This window comes from Carassius gibelio, chromosome A1, assembly GCF_023724105.1.
Source record: "Carassius gibelio isolate Cgi1373 ecotype wild population from Czech Republic chromosome A1, carGib1.2-hapl.c, whole genome shotgun sequence".
NCBI classification, from domain to species: domain Eukaryota; kingdom Metazoa; phylum Chordata; class Actinopteri; order Cypriniformes; family Cyprinidae; genus Carassius; species Carassius gibelio.
Window position 1 is genome coordinate 33,718,612 of NC_068371.1, and position 25,319 is coordinate 33,743,930.

The 25,319-nt window shown below is 40.8% G+C and overlaps 1 protein-coding gene and 1 long non-coding RNA gene across 12 annotated transcripts in view; one reads left to right on the forward strand and one right to left on the reverse strand.

Moving 5' to 3' along the window:
• The window catches only part of LOC128020811 (NACHT, LRR and PYD domains-containing protein 3), a 638,518-nt gene that overhangs the window by 506,075 nt on the left and 107,124 nt on the right, over positions 1–25,319 (forward strand). Inside the window, exons 1-3 of one of the 11 annotated variants that reach the window (XM_052608386.1) lie at positions 1,430–1,521; positions 22,199–22,362; positions 24,152–25,319. The exon at positions 24,152–25,319 is cut by the window's right edge and continues 668 nt beyond it. The exons of 9 other annotated variants lie outside the window; for them this stretch is intronic. In XM_052608386.1, the coding sequence (XP_052464346.1) occupies positions 22,220–22,362; positions 24,152–25,319 (1,311 nt within the window). In that variant the 5' untranslated portion in view covers positions 1,430–1,521; positions 22,199–22,219. Of the gene's footprint in view, positions 1–1,429; positions 1,522–22,198; positions 22,363–24,151 lie in introns of those variants that run through there. One more of the 11 variants, XM_052608309.1, reaches the window with a different exon arrangement.
• The window catches only part of LOC127939993 (uncharacterized), a 235,539-nt gene that overhangs the window by 135,227 nt on the left and 74,993 nt on the right, over positions 1–25,319 (reverse strand). Inside the window, exon 2 of the long non-coding RNA XR_008148938.1 lies at positions 22,324–22,350. This is a non-coding gene — a long non-coding RNA (uncharacterized LOC127939993). The remainder of the gene's footprint in view (positions 1–22,323; positions 22,351–25,319) is intronic.

The window sequence follows — 25,319 nt, forward strand, 5'->3', positions numbered from 1 at the left end:
GACTGACCACAAGGAGGGTAAAGTTATAAGTTAACCTCATTAAATATTGTTGTGGACTAAATATTAAGATCCTTTACTTAAAATGAACAATCTCAGACACCTTGGTCCACGTATCACTTTTAATCTATTTTTTATGTCCCTGTACGTAAACAGGGACACATCATAGATTATTGCAAACGCGAAACAGCAATAATCAACCTGTCCTCCATTGTGATTGGGAACTAATGGTCAGAGCTGCGTTCTCTGGAATCCTCTCAAGCGGTGGACTTCTACGTTCCGATTGGTTGCTGCCCAACCGCTTCATAGATCATTACCATAAAGTTGCCCTGATTTCAACTCTCCTCGACGCTCTCAACGGCCAAGTCGCGCCGCGCCGCTCCTCGCCGCTGCTCGACGCCGGCTCACATTGAAAATGAATGACTTCCGGCCACTTTGACGCTCTCGACGCTGGCGGTGTGAACGCACAGTGACTTATAGATAATAGGCCAATTCAGTTCAGTAAACAAAAAATATTTTGTTCTGATATTTTTTTAGGTTAACTTGATTATTTATGTTGTGACAACTTGTGATATTAAGTTATAATTTTAAGTTGGGTGGACTTTAGTCCCCATTTGTTAAGTTTACTTGCGCTTGCGATAAGTTGCCTTATTTTTTTAAGTTGATGCAACTTTTTTTTTACAGTAAGTCAGTGACATCGGTAAGAGAAGATCTACTTATAGAACTTTGTCTCAGTTTATTTAGATTACATCGGGGTGGCATAGATGTACAGATTTGCTGGGTGCCAGCACACGAGAAAGCAGACAAACTGGCTAAAGAGGCGCTGCTAAAGGAAATAATAATTACAATTCCACTAGGAAAAGTTGAAGTTTAAGCATTGGTTAAGAAGAAAGGACTTGAAATATGGCAGAAATGGTGGGAGGAAGACAGAAAAGGTAGGAGATATTATTAAATACAAAACCTGTCAGTATAAAGAATTACATGGAAAAGACCAGGAGAGAGGAAATAGTAATGACAAGATTAAGAGTGGATCACAAAGGGCTGAATGGCAAACTATTTTTTAATGGAGAAAAGGAATAGAGAGAGCTGTGAAAACTGTGGGGTTAAAGAAAATGTTGAACACGTAATAGTGTACTGTAAATTGAATGAGGTGGAAAGACGGGTGTTTAAAGATAAGGTTCAAGAGCCTGGGTGGGAGTGGAATCTAGTAGGGATACTGGAACTAGAATGAGAGGGAGAGGAAATAAGAATCACCAGGAAGGAACTATTTACATTTTTAAAAGACTCCGGGTTGTGGAATAGAATCTGAAATTGTAAAATGACATGATTATACCTACTCCAGTACAATAGGTGGCGGTATGCACCTTAACGTTGGATGCAGTCCGCCATTAAATAAAATTATAAGAAGAAGAAGAGGAAGAAGGCGAAGAAGAAGAAGAAGAGTGTTGAAACCGAAAGTAAACTCGAGAGTAAACGCGTATTTTGAAGAGTTAAAATCCTTCTGTTCAGATCTCAGAGTTGACGGTAAGTTGAGTTGTCAGCTTCTAATATCATGTATTATTGTAGAATGTCGCTCTCGTGTTAAACTCTTCACACTTTAACGGAGATTTGAGGGAGTTTTTGTGACAGTTTAAAATGATGTAAAGACAATCAGGAAGAAGAAAATGTTTCCGTGGTGGCATGAAGATCGCAATGAAGCTATAAGAAATAAAAGAAAAGCGTTTAGGAAACTCAAAAGAAAATGTAATCAATCGTAAAGAAGCTCAAGCTGTGGAGGTCAGAAAGACTAAAAAATATTTTTGGAGATCATTCTGTAATGAAAAATGTAGAAGTCATCCTGTAAAAGACATGAAACATAATTAAAAAAAATGAGAGGAATAAGTAAGAGATTGAATGATCTGTTCTCAGAAGAGGAGAAGAGTTAGCAGAAACAGATGAAGAGAAGACAATAATGTTTCCAGAGGAGCTTATAAAAGACAACTCTTCTAGAAACTTGTGTGAAGAGAGAAAGAGATGAAGAGAAGAGATGTTCAGAATAAAGCTGACAGTAAAAGACAGAAGGGAAGTTCTGGACATTTGAAATGACTGAATTTAAGAAAGCATTAAAAAGAGTGAAAGAATGAGCCGCTGGACAAGACGGAGTGAGCTATGGTCAGATAAAACATCTCAGTGGAGAGACTTTGGGTTTTATTCGACAAGATCTGGATCCAAGAGGTTTTACAAAAGACATGGAAAGCGCCAATAGTTATTCCCAGAAGGAAGCCTGGGAAGAATCATAGTATTCCAACAAACTGAAGACCAAGAGCACTCACTTCCCATGGATGTAAAATAATAGAAAAGAATATTACAGAAAGATTATTGTGTTATTTGTAAGAATTTATCACCAGATCAGAGTGGCTTTAGGGGGACAAGGAACAGTAGATAGACACTAGAAAAGCGTTGTTTAAAGGGTTAGTTCACCCAGATAGCAAAATTATGTAATTAATAGCTTACCCTCATGTTGTTCCAAACCTGTAAGACGTCCGTATATCTTCAGAACACAGTTTAAGATATTTTAGATTTAGTCCGAGAGCTCTCAGTCCCTCTATTGAAGCTGTGTGTACGGTATACTGTCCATGTCCAGAAAGGTAAGAAAAACATCATCAAAGTAGTCCATGTGACATCAGAGGGTCCGTTAGAATTTGTTGAAGCATCGAAAATAAATTTTACATACATCCAAAAATAGCAAAAACTACGACTTTATTCAGCATTGTCTTCTCTTCCGTGTCTGTTGTGAGAGAGAGTTCAAAACAAAGCAGTTTGTGATATCCGGTTCGCGAACGAATCATTCAGTTCACCAAATCAAACTGAATAATTTTAAATGGTTCACATCTCTAATATGCATTAATCCACAAATGACTTAAGCTGTTAACTTTTTTAATGTGGCTGACACTCCCTCTGAGTTCAAACAAACCAATATCCCGGAGTAATCATGTACTCAAACAGTACACTGACTGAACTGATGTGAAGAGAGAACTGAAGATGAACACAGAGCCGAGCCAGATAACGAACAATAGACTGACTCGTTTACGAGTTAAGAACCGGTTGCATCGGTTTTCGGATCAACAGTAGCTCTTTCTGACAGTTCGATTCAATAAACCGATTGAACAAAATGGTTCACCGGTTCGTTTGCGCTCAATGTAATGGCGTCATTTGCGATGATTGCCCTTGATTCAAGCCTTCGGTTTACCCGCGCCCATAACACTAGCACAGAATCAGTTCAGAATCAATCACCAAAAGAATCAGTTCAGTTCAGATGCTCTGTGTGTCGGTCTGCTTCACGCTGAATCACACATGCGCAGTATCATCAGCTCCTCGGTTCTCGAATAGAAGAAGAAGAGGAAGAAGGAGAAGGAGAAGAAGAAGAAGAAGAAGAAGAAGAAGAAGAAGAAGAAGAAGAAGAGTGTTGAAACCGAAAGTAAACTCGAGAATAAATGCGTATTCTGAAGGGTTAAACTCCTTCTGTTCAGATCTCAGAGTTGACGGTAAGTTGAGTTGTCAGCTTCTAATATCATGTATTATTGTAGAATGTCGCTCTCGTGTTAAACTCTTCACACTTTAACGGAGATTTGAGGGAGTTGGTGCGACACAGTTTAAAATGATGGAGATGGAGTGAAGAGCTCATCTTTCTGCGCCAGACTTTATGTTCAGACTGTTTCTCAGTTCAGAGATCGTAAAGAACGGACTTGTGTTCTCGAGGAGAGAGATCTTGAAAGAAGAACTCAGAAGAACACGAGAACACAGAACACGTCTTTGAGATCTGATCTTGACACACACAGAGTACAATTCTATTCTTCCTGATCAACATTTATTAGACTCCTATATTGATTCTGTAAACCCTGTACAATGTGTTTTTCTTAGCGCAGGGGTAGCGTATGGTTTGAATATACATGATCGTAACTTCCACTTTTTATTACTGTCAATGTGCAGCTAAAATAAAGAAAGGGGAACATTGTATCCGGGCTGGGTGGGGCTTACAGTGGTTTTATAACAGCTTTTAGGCACGAAGTGGAGTTAGGGGAGTAACGCATAAAATTTTAATTACATTTTGCTGAAGGAGACTCAAAGGCCTCAGATCTTCAAGAGCTCATATGATGTCACGAGTCACAGATATTGATGGCTATGAAATATTTCTATTACAATAGCAGGTTTATGATGTTTAAATTATGAAGATAATGTCAAATATTATTTCAGCTTTAATGTAACGATGCAAAAAAGGCCATTACTCATTTCATTGTTTCAAAAATGTAAGAATGTTTTCTGCACAAATATTATTTCTAAAGAGAAACTAGGAGTAACTGATGGTGATGTATTAAACTCTGGTATGATACTATAAAAACACGTCTTTCTAAAAAGTGTAGATTTGTCTTTCAGGTATCACTAGTTTATATTCTGAACAAGCACAGAATCACTACACTGCTGCATGATGAGAAAAATACATTATTACTAAAATAAATTATTATCAGTTAGTTTGTTGGATATATCGGCACAAAAACCTTCTTCTTCTCCGAAATGAATCGCATTTTTGAGGGCCTAAACATGTTCCAAAACTCACGAAACTTTGCACACGCACCAGGACTGGCGAAAATTTGTATCTGATATAGGTTTCAGAAGTGGGTGTGGCAAAATGGCTCAATAGCACCACCTGTTAAATTTCAACGGAACGCGCCTTGAGCTGTGTTTCACGTACATTCATGAAAATCGGTACACACATGTAACACACCATTACCTACAAAAAAGTATCTTGGTACAAAATCCAAAACCCAAAAGGAAGTAAGTTATTTTGAATTTCCTGTATGAGTTTTGTGCAGTTTTTGCCATTTCCATGCCTCGTACTTTGACTAACTCCTCCTACAGTTTTAATCGGATTATCTTAAAATTTGGTGAGGGTCATCATAAGACCTTTGTGATGTTAAATTGTGAAGGTTTTGAGTTTTCGTCAAGAGGTGTGTCCCTGGCGGCCTGACAAATTTTGATGTTTCGCCGTGAAACTGGAAGTTGCTGTAAAAAAGGCAAGCAATGTCCGATCTTCCCCAAACTTCACACATGTGATAGGTGTTCTGCCCTGAACAAACACCCATGACCAAATTCAGTTATAGTCATAGCGCCACCTGCTGGTAACAGGAAGTGACATGGTTAACACTATTACAGACTCCTAGGAACATATTAAAAAAGTGTAAACAAGTGTTAAATAGGCTGGCAACATACTACATACATACTAATACATGCTAGAAACACTTAGCTAAGTGTTAAAGCATGTTACTAATGTAGTGAAAAAGGAAGTTGCTGTAACTCAGGCAAGCAATGTCCGATCTTCCGCAAATTTCACACGTGTGAAAGGTGTTCTGTCCTGAACAAACACCCATGACCAAATTCAGTTATAGTCATAGAGCCACCTGCTGGCAACAGGAAGTGACATGGTTAACACTATTACAGACTCTTAGGAACATATTAAAAAGTGTAAACAATTGTTAAATAGGCTGGCAACATACTAGATACATACTAATACATGCTAGCAACACTTAGCTAAGTGTTAAAGCATTCTACTAAGTCAGTTAAAAAGGAAGTTACTGTAACTAAGGCAAGCAATCTCCGATCTTCCCCAAACTTCACACGTGTGATAGGTGTTTTGATCCGAACAAACACCCATGACCAAAATTCAGTTATAGTCATAGCGCCACCTGCTGGTAACAGGAAGTGACAATGTTAACACTATTACAGACTCCTAGGAACATTAAAAAGTGTCAAAAAGTGTTAAATGGGCTGGCAACATGCTAGAAACATAATAAAACATGCTAGCAACATCCAAAACCCAACAGGAAATAAGTTATTTTGAATTTCCTGTATGATTTTTGTGCAGTTTTTGCCATTTCCATGCCTCGTACTTTGACAAACTCCTACAGTTTTAATCGGATTATCTTCAAATTTGGTGAGGGTCATCATAAGACCTTTGTGATGTTAAATTGTGAAGGTTTTCATCAAGGGGTGTGTCCCTGGCGGCCTGACAAAGTTTGATGTTTCGCTGTGAGACAGGAAGTTGCTGTAACTCAGGCAAGCAATGTCCGATCTTCTCCAAACTTCACACGTGTGGGAAGGAACATATTAAAAAGCATCAACAAGTGTCAAATAGGCTGGCAACATACTAGATATATACTAATACATGCTAGCAACACTTAGCTAAGTGCTAAAGCATGCTACTAATGTAGTGAAAAAGGAAGTTGCTGTAACTCAGGCAAGCAATGTCCGATCTTCTCCAAACTTCACACGTGTGATAGGTGTTCTGTTCTGAACAAAGACTTATGACCAAACTCAGTTATAGTCATAGCGCCACCTGCTGGTAACAGGAAGTGACACTGTTAAGACTGTTATGGACTCCTAGGAACAAATTAAAAGTGCCAAAAAGTGTTAAATAGGCTGGCAACATGCTAGAAACATAATAAAACATGCTAGAAACACTTAGCTAAGTGTTAAAGCATTCTACGAAGGCAGTGAAAAAGTAAGTTGCTGTAACTCAGGCAAGCAATGTCCGATCTTCCCCAAACTTCACATGTGTGATAGGTGTTCTGTCTTGAACAAACACCCATGAACAAATTCAGTTATAGTCATAGCGCCACCTGCTGGTAACAGGAAGTGACATGGTTAACACTATTACAGACTCCTAGGAACATATTAAAAAGTGTAAACAAGTGTTAAATAGGCTGGCAACATACTATATACATACTAATACATGCTAGCAACACTTAGCTAAGTGCTAAAGCATGTTACTAATGTAGTGAAAAAGTAAGTTGCTGTAACTCAGGCAAGCAATGTCCGATTTTCCCCAAACTTCACACGTGTGAAAGGTGTTCTGTCCTGAACAAACACCCATGACCAAATTCAGTTATAGTCATAGCGCCACCTGCTGGTAACAGGTAGTGACATGGTTAACACTATTACAGACTCCTAGGAACAAATTAAAAAGTGTAAACAATTGTTAAATAGGCTGGCAACATACTAGATACATACTAATACATGCTAGCAACACTTAGCTAAGTGTTAAAGCATTCTACTAAGTCAGTGAAAAAGGAAGTTACTCTAACTAAGGCAAGCAATGTCCGATCTTCCCCAAACTTCACACGTGTGATAGGTGTTTTGTTCCAAACAAACAACCATGACCAAATTCAGTTATAGTCATAGCGCCACCTGCTGGTAACAGGAAGTGACAATGTTAACACTGTTATGGACTCCTAGGGACAAATTAAAACGTGTCAAAATGAGTTAAATAGGCTGGCAAAATTCTAGAAACATAATAAAACATGCTATCAACATTTAGCTAAGTGTCAAAGTATGCAACTAATGCATTGAATAAGGAAGTTGCTGTAACTCAGGCTAGCATCGTCCGATCTGCCCCAAACTTCAGACATTTGACAAGAGTCCTGTACCGAACACATCAACATGCCCGTATTCCGTTATAGTCATAGTGCCATCTACTGGCAACATGAAGTGTCATGTGTAACACTCTTATGGACTCCTAGCATGTGTAACAATGTTATGGAGTCCTAGCAACATATTAAAAAGTGCCAGCAAGTGATTAATACACTGGCAGCATGCTAGAAACATACTGAAACATATTAGCAACACTAATATGCTAAAGCATCATATTACTGCAGTGAATTAGGGAGTTACTGTAATTATCAATCAATCAATCACCTTTATTTATATAGTGCTTTAAACAAAATACATTGCGTCAAAGCACTGAACAACATTCATTTGGAAAACAGTGTCTCAATAATGCAAAATGATAGTTAAAGGCAGTTCATCATTGAATTCAGTTATGTCATCTCTGTTCAGTTTAAATAGTGTCTGTGCATTTATTTGCAATCAAGTCAATGATATCGCTGTAGATGAAGTGACCCCAACTAAGCAAGCCAGAGGCGACAGCTGCAAGGAACCGAAACTCCATCGGTGACCGAATGGAGAAAAAAACCTTGGGAGAAACCAGGCTCAGTTGGGGGGTCAGTTCTTCTCTGACCAGACGAAACCAGTAGTTCAATTCCAGGCTGCAGCAAAGTCAGATTGTGCAGAATAATCATCTGTTTTCTGTGGTCTTGTCCTGGTGGTCCTCTGAGACAAGGGGATCTGTATCTGGGGCTCTAGTTGTCCTGGTCTCCGCTGTCTTTCAGGGCAGTAGAGGTCCTTTCTAGGTGCTGATCCACCATCTGGTCTGGATACGTACTGGATCCGGGCGACTGCAGTGACCCTCTGATCTGGATACAGACTGGATCTGGTGGCCACGGTGACCTCGGAACAAGAGAGAAACAGACAGATATTAGCGTAGATGCCATTCTTCTAATGATGTAGAAAGTGTTATGTGTAGTGTTTCCGGTTCCGGTTTACCCAATTAAAGCAGCCTAAAAATCCTTTAACGGATTTGGATATTAAAAGCATATTAGTATGTTATGTGTATGCCAGGTTAAAGAGATGGGTCTTTAATCTAGATTTAAACTGCAAGAGTGTGTCTGCCTCCCGAACAATGTTAGGTAGGCTATTCCAGAGTTTAGGCGCCAAATCAGAATCAGAATCAGAATCAGAATACTTTATTAATCCCCAAGGGGAAATTCTTTGTCACAATAGCCCGCCTTTCAAGCATAAGAAATGAATAAATAAAAATATAAATAGTATAAAAGTATAAATAAACATAAATATAAAAAGCAACATGGAATATTTCACATATAAGTATTAAAGATAATATTACACAGAAACAGGGATATTGTCAGTTAAAAATTAACTAAATGTCAGTGTATCAGGCAATTAGAGGGAGGCGTTATAAAGCTTAATGGCCACAGGGAGAAATGACTTCCTGTGACGCTCTGTGGTGCATTTCGGAAGAATAAATCTTTCACTGAAAGTGCTCTTGTGTTTGAGCAGCACATAATGAAGTGGATGGGATACATTGTCCAGGATGGCATGTAATTTGGACAACATCCTCCTCTCAGACACCACCGCCAGAGAGTCAAGCTCTACCCCCACAACGTTGCTAGCCTTACGGATCAGTTTTTTGAGTCTGTTAGCATCTGCAACCCTCATCCCGCTGCCCCAGCATGCAACAGCAAACATGATAGAACTGGCCACCACCGACTCATAAAACATTCTCAACATCGTCCTGCAAATGTTGAAGGACCTCAGCCTCCTCAAAAAATAGAGACGGCTTTGGCCCTTCCTGTAGAGAGCTTGAGTGTTCTTAGCCCAGCCCAGTTTCTTGTCAATGTGCACTCCTAGGTATTTATAATCCTCCACAGTGTCCACAGGGACCCCCAGGATGGAAACTGCTTTCACCGGTGTCTTTGCTCTCTTTAGATCCACAACCAGCTCCTTCGTCTTTGTCATGTTGAGCTGCAAATGGTTCTGCCCGCACCATGTGACAAAGTCCCTCACCACAGCTCTGTACTTGGTCTCATCACCCTCTCTAATACATCCAACCACAACAGAGTCATCAGAAAACTTCTGAAGATGGCAAGACTCTGTATGGTAGTTGAAGTCCGTGGTGTAAATAGTGAAGAGAAAGGGAGAGAGGACAGTCCCTTGCGGGGCCCCGGTGTTGCTGATTATGCTGTCTGATACACAGTGTTGCAGGCGGACATACTGTGGTCTGCCAGTCAGGTAGTCAACAATCCAGGACACAAGAGGAGCATCCACCTGCATCGCTGTCAGCTTCTCACCCAGCAAGGCCGGCCGGATGGTGTCGAAAGCACTCGAAAAGTCAAAAAACATGATCCTCACCGTGCTCGCCGGCTTGTCCAGGTGGGGGTAGATACGGTTGAGCAGAAAGATGATAGCATCCTCAACACCAATTCTGGGCTGGTATGCGAACTGGAGTGGATCCAGGATGGAACTAACCATAGGCCTCAGCTGCTCCATGACCAGTCTCTCCAGGGTCTTCATAATGTGAGAGGTCAGTGCCACAGGTCTGTAGTCCCTGGAGTTACTAGGACGTGGCGTCTTTGGCACAGGAACTATGCAAGATGTCTTCCACAGTACAGGGACCCTTTGGAGAGACAGACTCAGATTGAAGATATGCTGAAGTACTCCACACAGCTGGGAGGCACAGGCTTTAAGCACCCCAGGACGAACACCGTCAGGCCCTGCAGCCTTATTTGAGTGTAGTCTCCTCAGCTGTCTTCTCACCTGCTCAGAAGTGAGGCACACAGAGATTGGAAGAGGAGGAAGAAGAGATGAGTCATTTGGCTGGAGAGTGCTATTAACCTGTGGGGTGGAGGATGTGGGTGAAAGGATGTCCCAAGATGAGGAGGGAGGACAGTAAGGAGGAGAAGTGAGTAGTTGGATAATAGGTGAGACAGCCGCAGAGTTAGTGGGTACATGTGCATGAGAGACAGTATCAAATCTGTTGAAAAACAGATTAAGTTCATTGGCCCTATCCAAGCTGTCCTCAACTCCACTGCAGCCATTCGATCTGAAGCCAGTGATGTTCCTCATGCCGCTCCATACCTCCCTCATGTTGTTTTGCTGGAGTTTACGCTCCAGCTTCCTCCTGTACTTATCCTTAGCCTCTCTGATCTTCATCTTTAGCTCCCTCTGAATGGCCTTCATCTCCTCCCTATTCCCGTCTCTAAAAGCCCTCCTTTTGGCATTCAGAATGTCTTTGATGTCCCTAGTTACCCACGGTTTGTTGTTTGGGTAACAACGTACAATTTTTGCTGGGACAATGCTGTCCACACAGAAATTTATGTAGTCCGAGATACACTCAGTAAGCCCATCTATATCCTCTCCATGTGGCTCACAGAGTGCACTCCAGTCTGTCACCTCGAAACATCCCTGAAGTGTTTCATAAGCCTCATCAGACCATCTACTCACAGTCCTTGTGATCACAGGCTGCCTTTTCACCAGAGGCACGTAACAGGGATTGATGTAAACCAGGTTGTGGTCTGACCTGCCCAGGGGGGGGGAGGGAGGAAGAGCTATATGCATCCTTGACGTTAGCATACAGCAGGTCCAAGATCCTCTCCTCTCTAGTGTGGCATCTCACATACTGGGTAAAGTTGGTTAGTGTGTTATTCATATTGACGTGGTTGAAGTCACCCGAGATCACTATGAGGGCACTCGGGTGTTTAGTCTGAAGTTCAGCAATAACGGAGTAAATAACATTACACGCCGACGTCGGGTTAGCAGAGGGCGGAACGTAAACAGCAATGGCAATGGCATGTGAAATTTCCCGTGGCAGATAATATGGCCGGAGTCCCACAGCAAGCAGTTCAGTGTCCGGGCTACAAATACGCTGTTTAATCGTAATGTGACCTGGATTACACCATCTGTTGTTAACTAGAACGGCAAGCCCCCCACCTTTACGCTTACCGCTCTTGTTGCAGTCCCTGTCAGCCCGAACAATCTGAAAGCCGTCGATGGAAACGTTGTGATCAGGAATATCCGAGTTTAGCCAAGTCTCCGTAAAGCACATTAAACTACACTCCCGGAACTCCCTCTGACTCCGGGCTAACCCTGTTAGCTCATTCATCTTATTAGCCATTGACCTCACGTTGCCCATAATGAGAGAGGGGAGACACGGCTTAAACCTCCTTCTCATAAGTCTCTGTTGTCTGGAGCCCTTTCTCTTCCCTCGCCGCCTCACTCCACCTCTGCAACCTCTGTGTGTCCTCCTCCAGATCTCAGTGGGGATGTCTATGGGTCTGTGCGCCGCAGTCGGCTTCAGCGCGATCAGCTGGTCCCGGGTGTAAACAAAGCAGCCACGAACAATTCCGTGGCTTACAAAAACTTTCTCAAACTGCATGATTAGAGAGAGTCTATTTTAAGTTAAATTACATATGGACCAAATCACACCAGTGAAGTTTAAAATTAGAATTAAAGTTAAAAATAAGGTGACGAAACGACGGGGCAACTGCAACAGGCTGCGTGCAAGCTGGCGCATGCGCACTAAATAGGAAAAGGATCTGCCGCCCGCAGTTGATTTTGATATTCTAGGTATTATCAAATTGCCTGAGTTTTGAGAACGTAGCGGACGTAGAGGAGTATAATGTAAAAGGAGCTCATTCAAATACTGAGGTGCTAAACCATTCAGGGCTTTATAAGTAATAAGCAATATTTTAAAATCTATACGATGTTTGATAGGGAGCCAGTGCAGTGTGGACAGGACCGGGCTAATATGGTCATACTTCCTGGTTCTAGTAAGAACTCTTGCTGCTGCATTTTGGACTAGCTGTAGTTTTTTTACCAAGCGTGCAGAACAACCACCCAATAAAGCATTACAATAGTCTAACCTTGAAGTCATAAATGCATGGATTAACATTTCTGCATTTGACATTGAGAGCATAGGCCGTAATTTAGATATATTTTTGAGATGGAAAAATGCAGTTTTACAAATGCTAGAAACGTGGCTTTCTAAGGAAAGATTGCGATCAAGTAGCACACCTAGGTTCCTAACTGATGACGAAGAATTGACAGAGCAACCATCAAGTCTTAGACAGTGTTCTAGGTTATTACAAGCAGAGTTTTTAGGCCCTATGATTAACACCTCTGTTTTTTCTGAATTTAGCAGTAAGAAATTACTCGTCATCCAATTTTTTATATCGACTATGCATTCCATTAGTTTTTCAAATTGGTGTGTTTCACCGGGCTGCGAGGAAATATAGAGCTGAGTATCATCAGCATAACAGTGAAAGCTAACACCATGTTTCCTGATGATATCTCCCAAGGGTAACATATAAAGCGTGAAGAGTAGCGGCCCTAGTACTGAGCCTTGAGGTACTCCATACTGCACTTGTGATCGATATGATACATCTTCATTCACTGCTACGAACTGATGGCGGTCATATAAGTATGATTTAAACCATGCTAATGCACTTCCACTGATGCCAACAAAGTGTCCAAGTCTATGCAAAAGAATGCTGTGGTCAATTGTGTCAAACGCAGCACTAAGATCCAATAAAACTAATAGAGAGATACACCCATGATCAGATGATAAGAGCAGATCATTTGTAACTCTAAGGAGAGCAGTTTCAGTACTATGATACGGTCTAAATCCTGACTGGAAATCCTCACATATACCATTTTTCTCTAAGAAGGAATATAATTGTGAGGATACCACCTTTTCTAGTATCTTGGACAGAAAAGGGAGATTCGAGATTGGTCTATAATTAACAAATTCTCTGGGGTCAAGTTGTGTTTTTTTATGAGAGGCTTAATAACAGCCAGTTTGAAGGTTTTGGGGACATATCCTAATGACAATGAGGAATTAATAATAGTCAGAAGAGGACCTATGACTTCTGGAAGCACCTCTTTTAGGAGCTTAGATGGTATAGGGTCTAACATATATGTTGTTGGTTTAGATGATTTAACAAGTTTATACAATTCTTCCTCTCCTATAGTAGAGAATGAGTGGAACTGTTCCTCAGGGGGTCTATAGTGCACTGTCTGATGTGATACTGTAGCTGACGGCTGAATGGTTGCAATTTTATCTCTAATAGGATCAATTTTAGAAGTAAAGTAGTTCATAAAGTCATTACTGTTGTGGTGTTGGGAAATGTCAACACTTGTTGAGGCTTTATTTTTCGTTAATTTAGCCACTGTATTGAATAAATACCTGGGGTTATGTTTGTTTGCTTCTAAAATAAAAGAAAAGTAATCAGATCTAGCAGTTTTTAATGCTTTTCTATAGGATATGCTACTTTCCCGCCAAGCAATACGAAATACCTCTAGTTTTGTTTTCCTCCAGCTGCGCTCCATTTTTCGGGCTGCTCTCTTTAGGGTGCGAGTATGCTCATTTTACCATGGTGTCAAACTGTTTTCCTTAACCTTCCTTAAGCATAAAGGAGCAACTGTATTTAAAGTGCTAGAAAAGAGAGAGTCCGTAGTTTCAGAATCAGAATCAGAATCAGAATGAGCTTTATTGCCAGGTATGTTTACACATACGAGGAATTTGTTTTCGTTTCAGAAGCTCCGCAGTACAACAGAATGACAGCGACAGAACATAAAACACATAATAAAAGAATAAAAAATACAAATAAGTAGATAGTGAATGACAATATACAAATGACAGTTGTAGGCAGGTATATTACAAAATGAAGTTATGTATTTACATATATATTGTGTGCAAAAAAAAAGTGTATGCTAAGTATGTGTGTTAGATAAATAAGGTGTGTGTGTATATAAATATAAAGTGTAGTGTGTTCGCCGTTATTATAAGCTGTTCATAAGATGGATTGCCTGAGGGAAGAAACTGGTCCTGTGTCTGGTCGTTCTAGTGCTCAGTGCTCTGTAGCGTCGACCAGATGGCAACAGTTCAAAGAGGGAGTGTGCAGGATGTGAGGGGTCCAGAGTGATTTTGACAGCCCTTTTTCTCACTCTGGATAAGTACAGTTCTTGAATAGAAGGGAGAGTTGAACCGATGATTCGCTCAGCAGTCCGGACTACTCTCTGTAGTCTTCTGAGGTCAGATTTAGAAGCTGAGCTGAACCAGACAGTTACTGAAGTGCAGAGGATGGATTCAATGATGGTGGAGTAGAACTGTTTCAGCAGCTCCTGTGGCAGGTTAAACTTCCTCAGCTGGCGAAGGAAGTACAACCTCTGCTGGGCCTTTTTCACAATGGAGTCAATGTGAATGTCCCACTTCAGGTCCTGAGAGATGGTGGTTCCCAGGAACCTGAATGACTCCACTGCAGTCACAGTGCTGTTCATGATGGTGAGTGGGGGGAGTGCAGGGGGGTTTCTCCTGAAGTCCACGATCATCTCCACTGTTTTGAGTGTGTTAAGCTCCAGGTTGTTGAGACTGCACCAGACAGCCAGCTCTTTTACCTCCTGTCTGTAAGCAGACTCGTCACCGTCCTGGATGAGGCCGATGAGTGTGGTGTGGTCTGCAAACTTCAGGAGCTTGACAGAGGGGTCCTTAGATGTGCAATCGTTGGTGTACAGGGAGAAGAGCAGTGGGGAGAGAACGCAGCCCTGGGGAGCTCCGGTGCTGATTGTACGGGTGCTGGATGTGTATTTTCCCAGCCTCACTAGCTGCTGCCTGTCTGTCAGGAAGCTGTTGATCCACTGACAGACTGAGGTGGGCACGGAGAGCTGATTTAGTTTGGGCAGGAGGAGGTTTGGGATGATCGTGTTGAAGGCCGAGCTGAAGTCCACAAACAGGATCCTCACATAAGTCCCCGGTCTGTCTAGGTGTTGCAGAACATAATGCAGTCCAATGTTTACTGCATCGTCCACAGACCTGTTTGCTCTGTAGGCAAACTGAAGAGGATCCAGCAAGTGTCCAGTGATGTCCTTCAGGTGGGCCAGCACCAGTTTTTCAAATGACTTCATGACTACAGACGTTAGAGCCACAGGCCTGTAGTCATTTAGTCCTGTAATTTTGGGTTTCTTAGGGATGGGGATGATGGTGGAACGTTTGATGATGTAACTTTTCTGTTACATCATCAAGTTGTTCTGAGGTTTTGGATATGCTAAGGAATTTGGATACATCAGGAAGGTAACTTAAAAAGCAGTCTTTTGTGGTAGAAGTGATGGTTCTTCGATACTTGTAACAAGAAGTAGAATTTACAATTTTGGCTATATGAATACACAGAACTAAATAATGATTTCGACATCCTGAAAACATGTTGTCTAACACCAATAGAGTTCAGAATGTCTATAAATGCTGATCCCAATGCATCTTTTTCATTATCGACATGGATATTAAAATCACCAACTATTAAAAGTTTATCTGCAGCCAGAACTAACTCGGATGTAAAATCACCAAACTCTTTAATAAAGTCTGTATGGTGCCCTGGTGGCCTGTATACAGTAGCCAGTACAAACATAACAGGGGATTTATCATTAACATTGGTTTCTCTGGATAATGTTATATGAAGCACCATCACTTCAAACAAGTTATACTTGAAGCCTGCCCTCTGAGAAATCCTGAAAACGTTGTTATAAATTGAAGCAACTCCTCCCCCTTTGCCTTTTAGACGCGGCTCATGTTTATAACAGTAATCTTGGGGGGTGGACTTATTTAAAATAATGTAATCATCAGGTTTTAGCCAAGTTTCTGTCAAAAAGTGTTTACGTAGAAATTGATCTGATATTCAATAAGCCAATCTTTATCATTTGTTTATCCATATTGCATTTGTTTTTTATTTGTTGAACCTCAATTAAATTGTTAACCTTAACTTGGTTTGGACGTTTTTTGTATTTTCTAGTTCGGGGAACAGACACAGTCTCTATAGTATGATATCTAGGTGAAAGAGTCTCTATGTGCTGAGAATTAACTGACCTCTGTGACGGGAGGCAGCTAGCAGACGGTCGGTTTAGCCAGTCTGTCTGCTTCCTGACCTGGGCCCCAGTTAGTCAAGTATAAACACTAAGACTATGTGCCATATTTCTAGACAGAAGAGTGGTGCCACCCCAGGAGGGATGAAGACCATCTCTTTTAAACAGGTCAGGTCTGCCCCAAAAGCTCGTCCAATTGTCTATGAAACCTATGTTATTCTGTGGGCACCACTTAGACATCCAGCCATTGAGTGATGACAATCTGCTATGCATCTCATCACCACGGTAAGCAGGGAGGAGACCAGAGCATATAACAGTGTCTGACATCGTGCTTGCAAGTTCACACACCTCTTTAAAGTTATTTTTAGTGATCTCCGACTGGCGAACATCACTAGCGCCGGCATGAATAACAATCTTACTGTATTTACGTTTAGCATTAGCCAGCACTTTTAAATTTGCCAAGATGTCAGGCGCTCTGGCTCCCGGTAAACATTTGACTATGGTGGTCTCTATATTCACGTTCCGTACAATAGAATCACCAATAACTAGAGCACTTTCATCAGGTTTCTCAGTGGGTGCATCACTGAGTGGGGAGAACCTGTTTAATGATTTGATCGGAACAGAAGAGCGGTGTTTTGACCCATGACTACGCTGCCTCACCGACACCCAGTTGCCCTGCTGCAGGGGCTCTGTTGCCGGAACGGACAATGTACAGGAGTCCCTGAGCTAGACGCATCCAAAGCCGTATCTAGAGCCCTAACATTCTTACTGTCCTCAATTAAAGTTTGGATGCGTGTCTCTAATTCTGAAATCTTCTCTGTCAGCCTAACTATTTCCCTGCATTATTATGTGAATCCCTCATCAGCGACAGAGATAGATAAACTGTACATGTGGCAAGAGGTGCACATAACGATAGCTGGCGAAGCCATTACTCACCGTGCTTGATGAAATATTCTTACTGCGGTTGTTTGATGAACTTGTGAAAAACTGCAGCATGAAAGAGGAGAGGAGAGGAGAAAAGAAAACACTAATGACAAGCTAATGAGTGCTAACGCTTTGCAGGTGTACTGCAGTCACAGAAAAGTGAACGATCAAAGTTAATCTGATAAGATTGATCGATAATATCAGAAATATGGTGTGAATTAAGTTATATTTTACAACAAACAAACAAACAGACAATGATAAGTAAGAAAGATTATAGAGAAAAAATATAAAATAAAAACAGCTACACGGAGCTATGATTAGCTACAGAAGGCCAACAGGAAGTAGAGAAAACACTGTCCAACAGCGATACCAACAGGTAATTCAGGCATACAGTGTCCAATATGCCACAAATTGAACAAGTTTGATAAGAGTCCTGTCCTGAAGACATCAACATGCCCGTATTCGATGATAGTGCCACCTGCTGGCAACAGGAAGGTGCATTTTTAAAACTGTTATGGACTCTTTGCAAAATAATAAAAGCATCAACAAGTGTTAAATAGGCAGGCAACCTTCTTGAAGCATACTAAAACATGCTAGCAACACTTAGCTAAGTGCTAAAGCATGCTACTAATGCAGTGAAAAAGGTAGATGCTGTAACTCAGGCAAGCAATGTCCGATCTGCCCCAAACTTCACACGTTTGACAAGGGTCATGTCCTAAATAAATCAACATGCCCATATTCGGTTATAGTCATAGCGCCACCTGCTGGCAACAGGAAGTGTAATTTTTAACACTTTATGCACAATTTGCAACACAGTAAAATATGCCATTGTGTGCTAATCATGCTAGAAATATTTTCAAACATTCTAGCAACACTTAGTATGTGCATGATTATGCTATTAATACTACAGGGAGTGCAGAATTATTAGGCAAGTTGTATTTTTGAGGAATAATTTTATTATTGAACAACAACCATGTTCTCAATGATTCCAAAAACTCATTAATATCAAAGCTGAATATTTTTGGAAGTAGTTTTTAGTTTGTTTTTAGTTGTAGCTATTTTAGGAGGATATCTGTGTGTGCAGGTGACTATTACTGTGCATAATTATTAGGCAACTTAACAAAAAACAAATATATACCCATTTCAATTATTTGTTTTCAGCAGTGAAACCAATATAACATCTCAACATTCACAAATATACATTTCTGACATTCAAAAACAAAACAAAAACAAATCAGTGACCAATATAGCCACCTTTCTTTGCAAGGACACTCAAAAGCCTGCCATCCATGGATTCTGTCAGTGTTTTGATCTGTTCACCATCAACATTGCGTGCAGCAGCAACCACAGCCTCCCAGACACTGTTCAGAGAGGTGTACTGTTTTCCCTCCTTGTAAATCTCACATTTCATGATGGACCACAGGTTCTCTATGGAGTTCAGATAAGGTGAACAAGGAGGCCAAGTCATTAGTTTTTCTTCTTTTAGACCCTTTCTTGCCAGCCACGCTGTGGAGTACTTGGACGCGTGTGATGGAGCATTGTCCTGCATGAAAATCATGTTTTTCTTGAAGAATGCAGACTTCTTCCTGTACCACTGCTTGAAGGTGTCTTCCAGAAACTGGCAGTAGGACTGGGAGTTGAGCTTGACTCCATCCTCAACCCGAAAAGGCCCCACAAGCTCATCTTTGATGATAGCAGCCCAAACCAGTACTCCACCTCCACCTTGCTGGCGTCTGAGTCGGACTGGAGCTCTCCGCCCTTTACCGATCCAGCCACGGGCCCATCAAGACTCACTCTCATTTCAGTCCATAAAACCTTAGAAAAATCAGTCTTGAGATATTTCTTTGCCCAGTCTTGACGTTTCAGCATGTGTGTCTTGTTCAGTGGTGGTCGTTTTTCAGCCTTTCTTACCTTGGCCATGTCTCTGAGTATTGCACACCTTGTGCTTTTGGGCACTCCAGTGATGTTGCAGCTCTGAAATATGGCAAAACTGGTGGCAAGTGGCATCTTGGCAGCTGTACGCTTGACTTTTCTCAGTTCACGGGCAGTTATTTTGCGCCTTGGTTTTTCCACACGCTTCTTGCGACCCTGTTGGCTATTTTGAATGAAACGCTTGATTGTTCGACGATCACGCTTCAGAAGCTTGGCAATTTTAAGAGTGCTGCATCCCTCTGCAAGATATCTCACTATTTTTGACTTTTCGGAGCCTGTCAAGTCCTTCTTTTGACCCATTTTGCCAAAGGAAAGGAAGTTGCCTAATAATTATGCACACCTGATATAGGGTGTTGATGTCATTAAACTACACCCCTTCTCATTACTGAGATGCACATCACCTAATATGCTTAATTGGTAGTAGGCTTTCGAGCCTATACAGCTTGGAGTAAGACAACATGCATAAAGAGGATGATGTGGTCAAAATACTCATTTGCCTAATAATTCTGCACACAGTGTATAAACAGGAAGTGTTTGTAACACATGCATACAATTCCCAATCTGCTGCTGGCAACAGGAAATTACTTATCTTATACTAACTTAAACATAACTTGTCTGATCTGCCAGAAACTTTGCATGTTTGGTAAGAGTCCTGGCCTGAAGACATTTACATGTCGATATTCAGTTATAATCATAGCGGCACGCGTTGGCAGCAGGAAATATGGCACAAATATTTACTATTTTATAAGCATATGGCCCAACATTCACTGCTCCTCCTATGGGCACAGGGTGGTGGTGAGCCCGAGTGCGAGGGCCCTTTCATCGCTGCGTGCAGCTTTAATTAGGGCCCGAGCACCGATGGTGCGAGGACCCTCTTGTAATTGCTCCGTTTATTAGGGCCCGAGCACTGCAGTGCGAGGACCCTATTGGAATTGCTCCGTTTATTCTTCTTCTTCTTCTCCGTAATTGAGCACATTTTTGAGGGCCTAAACATGCTCCAAAACTCACGAAACTTTGCACACACATCAGGACTGGCGAAAATTTACATACTTAGCTAAGTGTTGAAGCCATCTAAGGCAGTGAAAAATGAATTTGCTGTAACTAAGGCAAGCAATGTCCGATCTTCCCCAAACTTCACACGTGTGATAGGTGTTCTGACCTGAACAAACACCCATGAAAAAATTCAGTTATAGTCATAGCGCCTAATAAACAAGCACAAGCATAATAAAACATGCTAGCAACACTTAGCTAAGTGTTAAAGCATGCAACTATGGCATTGAATAAGGAAGATGTTGTAACTCAAGCTAGCAATGTCCGATCTGCCCCAAACTTCACACGTTTGACAAGAGTCCCGTACTGAATATATCAGCATGCCCGTATTCAGTTATAGTCATAGCGCCACCTGCTGGAAACAGGAAGTGGCATGGTTAACACTGTAACAGACTCCTAGGAACATATTAAAAAGTATAAACAAGTGTTAAATAGGCTGGCAGCATGCTAGAAACATTAAGAAATATGCTAGCAACACTTAGCTAAGTTGTAAAGCATTCTACTAAGGCAGTGAAAAAGGAAGTTGCTGTAAAAAAGGCAAGCAATGTCCGATCTTCCCCAAACTTCACACGTGTGATAGGTGTTCTGTCCTGAACAAACAACCATGACCAAATTCAGTTATAATCATATTACCACCTGCTGGTAACAGGAAGGGACATGGTTAACATTATTACAGACTTCTAGGAACATATTAAAAAGTGTAAACAAGTGTTAAATAGGCTGGCAACATACTAGATACATACTAATACCTGCTAGCAATATTAGCTAAGTGTTAAAAGCATGCGAATAATGTAGTGAAAAAGAAAGTTGCTGTAACTCAAGCTAGCAATGTCCGATCTGCCCCAAACTTCACACGTTTGACAAGAGTCCCGTACTGAATATATCAGCATGCCCGTATTCAGTTATAGTCATAGCGCCACCTGCTGGAAACAGGAAGTGGCATGGTTAACACTGTAACAGACTCCTAGGAACATATTAAAAAGTATAAACAAGTGTTAAATAGGCTGGCAGCATGCTAGAAACATAAAGAAATATGCTAGCAACACTTAGCTAAGTTGTAAAGCATTCTACTAAGGCAGTGAAAAAGGAAGTTGCTGTAAAAAAGGCAAGCAATGTCCGATCTTCCCCAAACTTCACACGTGTGATAGGTGTTCTGTCCTGAACAAACAACCATGACCAAATTCAGTTATAATCATATTACCACCTGCTGGTAACAGGAAGGGACATGGTTAACATTATTACAGACTCCTAGGAACATATTAAAAAGTGTAAACAAGTGTTAAATAGGCTGGCAAAATACTAGATACATACTAATACCTGCTAGCAATATTAGCTAAGTGTTAAAAGCATGCGAATAATGTAGTGAAAAAGAAAGTTGCTGTAACTAAGGCAAGCAATGTCCGATCTGCCTCAAACTTCACACGTTTGACAAAATGTCCTGTCCTAAATAAATCAACATGCCCATATTCGGTTATAGTCATAGCACCACCTTCTGACAACAGGAAGTGTCATTTTTAACACTTTTATGCACTATTTGCAACACAGTAAAAATATGCCATTGTGTGCTAATCATGCTAGAAATATTTTCAAACATTCTAGCAACACTTAGTATGTGCAAAATTATTCTATTAATACTATAAAACAGGAAGTTGTTGTAACTCATGCATACAATTCCCCATCTGACCCAAACATCACGTTTTATAAGAGTACTGGCCTGAACACAACTAAAGGCCAATATTCAATTATAAGTATAGCGCCACCTGCTGGCAACATGAAATTACTTATTTTATACTAACTTAAACATGACTTGTCTGATCTGCCCGAGACCTTGCATGTTTGGTAAGAGTCCTGGCCTAAAGACATTTACATGTCGATATTCAGTTATAATCATAACACCACCTGTTGGCAGCAGGAAATGTGGCACAAATATTTACTATTTTATAAGCATATGGGCCAACGTTCACTGTTCCTCCAATTTGTTTTGTTTTTTCATTGACAGACCTCAGATCAGTTCTTCATCATGGAGATCACTGAAAGATCTTCATCTCCAGATCCCAGCTGTGTGTCTCTGAAGAGTAACACATCCATGGATAATCCTACTAAATTCAGTGCTGAACCAGTGACCTCTGACCTCAGTGCTGAACCAGTGACCTCTGACCCCAGGTGAGACTCCATCAGCTTGGTATCGTGCTGTGAGACATTATTAAAGCTTTTACTCTTCTGCTGTCTGCTGTTCTCATTATTTTCTGTATTATTGTCACACATAAGGAGCATGGAGCACTCAGAGTAAACTAGAATCACTTTATTTGTCAGAGATCAATGCTAAGGATTGTGTCTTCTGGCCCAGTCATGCCACTTGTTCAAATTATTACTGGCCCTGCCACACAAACATAAAATAGTTGCTCTTATTATTGTTTTTGATTTAGGTTATCTTTTATACTAATAAATACGATTATTTGTAGGGATGCACCGGTTGACCGGCCATAAATCGGAACCGGCCAGTTTTTGCTTAAAATACGTGATCGGCAATCGGCCATTTTTTTTACTTTTTTGGGCCGATTTTTCCGGGAGTGCGGTCGCGTGCACAGAATACATTGTTATCGTTCGCTATGTCATTTGTGTGGAAGTATTTCGAAATCTGTGCGTAGGACACAGGCAGCCGATCACTGGAAATGCAGAGCTTCATGTCTGAGGCACAGATAGCAGGAAGCGATCAGCCGTTGGTGTACTGCAGCACAAATAATAGCCTTCCCTGCGCACTGAAGCTGCGCGAGCGTATACTGTACCGGTCCGCGCCCTTCACACGAGTAGACCATGAAGAGATGTTCAGATCAACTTCTCATGTGTTGGATGAGAAACAATTTTTTTTTTTTTATTTTTTTTTTTTATTAGAACTTGCATACATGTTTGAAACGTTCTGCATTAGGATGATTATTTTTATTTTACCTTAAAATTACATAGACTTAATTTGATTTAAAAATCACCTGCTGTAGCACACTGAAAAAAAGTGTTTCATTCATCCAGTTAAAACATTTTAGGGTAATGATTCACATCTATATTTTTTAACTTGAGACAATAAGTTAAAATAAATTTAGTTAGTAAAAAAACATTGCATCTTTGTTTTATTCGCACCAACATTATTTGATTTGAACTTTTTGGAATAATGTATTTATATAGAATACTTTTATTTAGTCTGTAAATAAAGACACTGGTAAAGACCTTTTTTTATTTAAAACCAAATTTAAAAACTAAAATACTGAATGCTGATTAAGAAACATCTTATTGAATGTGTGTTGATTGTGTTGTTTGGACTGTAGAACTATGCAGTTTAATTTCACATGTTTTACAGTTAATCTTTAAATTTAGGGCCAGTTATCTGTAGTTTCAACCCGATTCAAAAACAAAAGCTAAATGCTGATGTCTATACCATCTATGTTTGTATTGAATGTAGTCTACTTATTGTGCAGTTACTGCTGTTAATTTCAGATGGTTACAGTTATTGTTTTCAATAGCCAAAAGCAAGTTCGGCCTATCAAATACCAAATATTTTGTTTATGCACACTTTCCTTCTTTCTTGTTTGTTGCTTAAAAGATAAAAAAAAAATCGGAAATCTGTATCGGAATTGGCCAGTTTGCTTGTAAAAAAATCGGTATCGGAATCGGCCATGAAAAATTATGATCGGTGCATCCCTAATTATTTGACACCGACATGTTAGATACCAATTAAATTTTACAATTCTCAATTTAAATTTTGATTCCACAGCAAAAACTGCTAGCGTAGCAAATATAAAGTTGATGAAATGCAGCCAATGTTCTAGAAAATGTGTTGTACTTCAATGTAAATATGCTGTATATAACAGGAGTATATTAAACTGACACTTCTCTCTTAAATGTGGTGCTGTTCCTTCCATGTTTTATTCACAAACATGTTTTTATGTTTGTTACCAATCAGAGATGATCAGATACGAGCCCAGGATCCTCCTCAAGCAGTGAATGTTGAACTACAGAGAGTCAAAGAGCAGCACAAAACCAGCATGAAGAACAAGTATGAGAGATTATTTGAGGGACTGAAACTCCAGGAGAATGAAAGCCTCCTGAACAGCATCTACACACAGCTCTACATCATAGAGGGAGAGAGAAAAGGAGTGAATGAAGAACATGAGGTTTTACAGATGGAGAAAACAGCCAGAACACAACACTCACAAGACACTCCAATCTACTGCAATGACATCTTTAAAGCCTCCGCTGAAGCAGGATGTGAGGAGAAAGAGCAGATCAAGACTGTTCTTACTAAAGGCATCGCTGGAATCGGAAAAACCGTCTCTGTGCAGAAGTTCATTCTGGACTGGGCCGAGGGAAAAGCCAATCAGGATGTAGATTTCATGTTTGTGCTTCCATTTCGAGAGCTGAACTTGATCCCAGATCATCAGTACAGTCTTCACAGACTTCTGCTGGACTTTCATCCTGAACTTCAAGATCTGGACTCACAGATTTATGAGGAGTGTAAAGTTGTGTTCATCTTTGATGGTCTGGATGAAAGCAGAATCACACTGATGTTTTCAGACGCTCAGAAAGTTTGTGATGTGACTGAGACTTCATCAGTGGCTGTGTTGATGTCAAAGCTGATGAAAGGAGAGCTGCTTCCCTCTGCTCTCATCTGGATCACCTCCAGACCAGCAGCAGCCAATCAGATCCCCTCCAAATACATCCACCGTCTGACAGAAATTCAGGGATTCACTGAGCCTCAGAAGGAGGAATATTTCAGGAAGAGAATCAGTGATGAGCATCAAGCCAGCAGAATCATCTCACACATCAGAAGAGCAAGAAGCCTCCACATCATGTGCCACATCCCCGTCTTCTGCTGGATCTCATCCACTGTGCTTCAGAAGCTCCTGGAAGAAGATCTGAGTGCAGAAATCCCTCAAACTCTGACTGAAATGTACATCCACTTCCTGCTGATTCAGATCAACATGAGGAAGCAGAAGTATGAAGAGAGAGATCCAGAGAAACTCCTGCCGTCCAACAGAGAAGTGATTGTGAAACTTGCTGAAGTGGCTTTCAAACAGCTGATGAAGGGCAATGTGATGTTCTATGAGGAGGACCTGATTGAGAGCAGCATA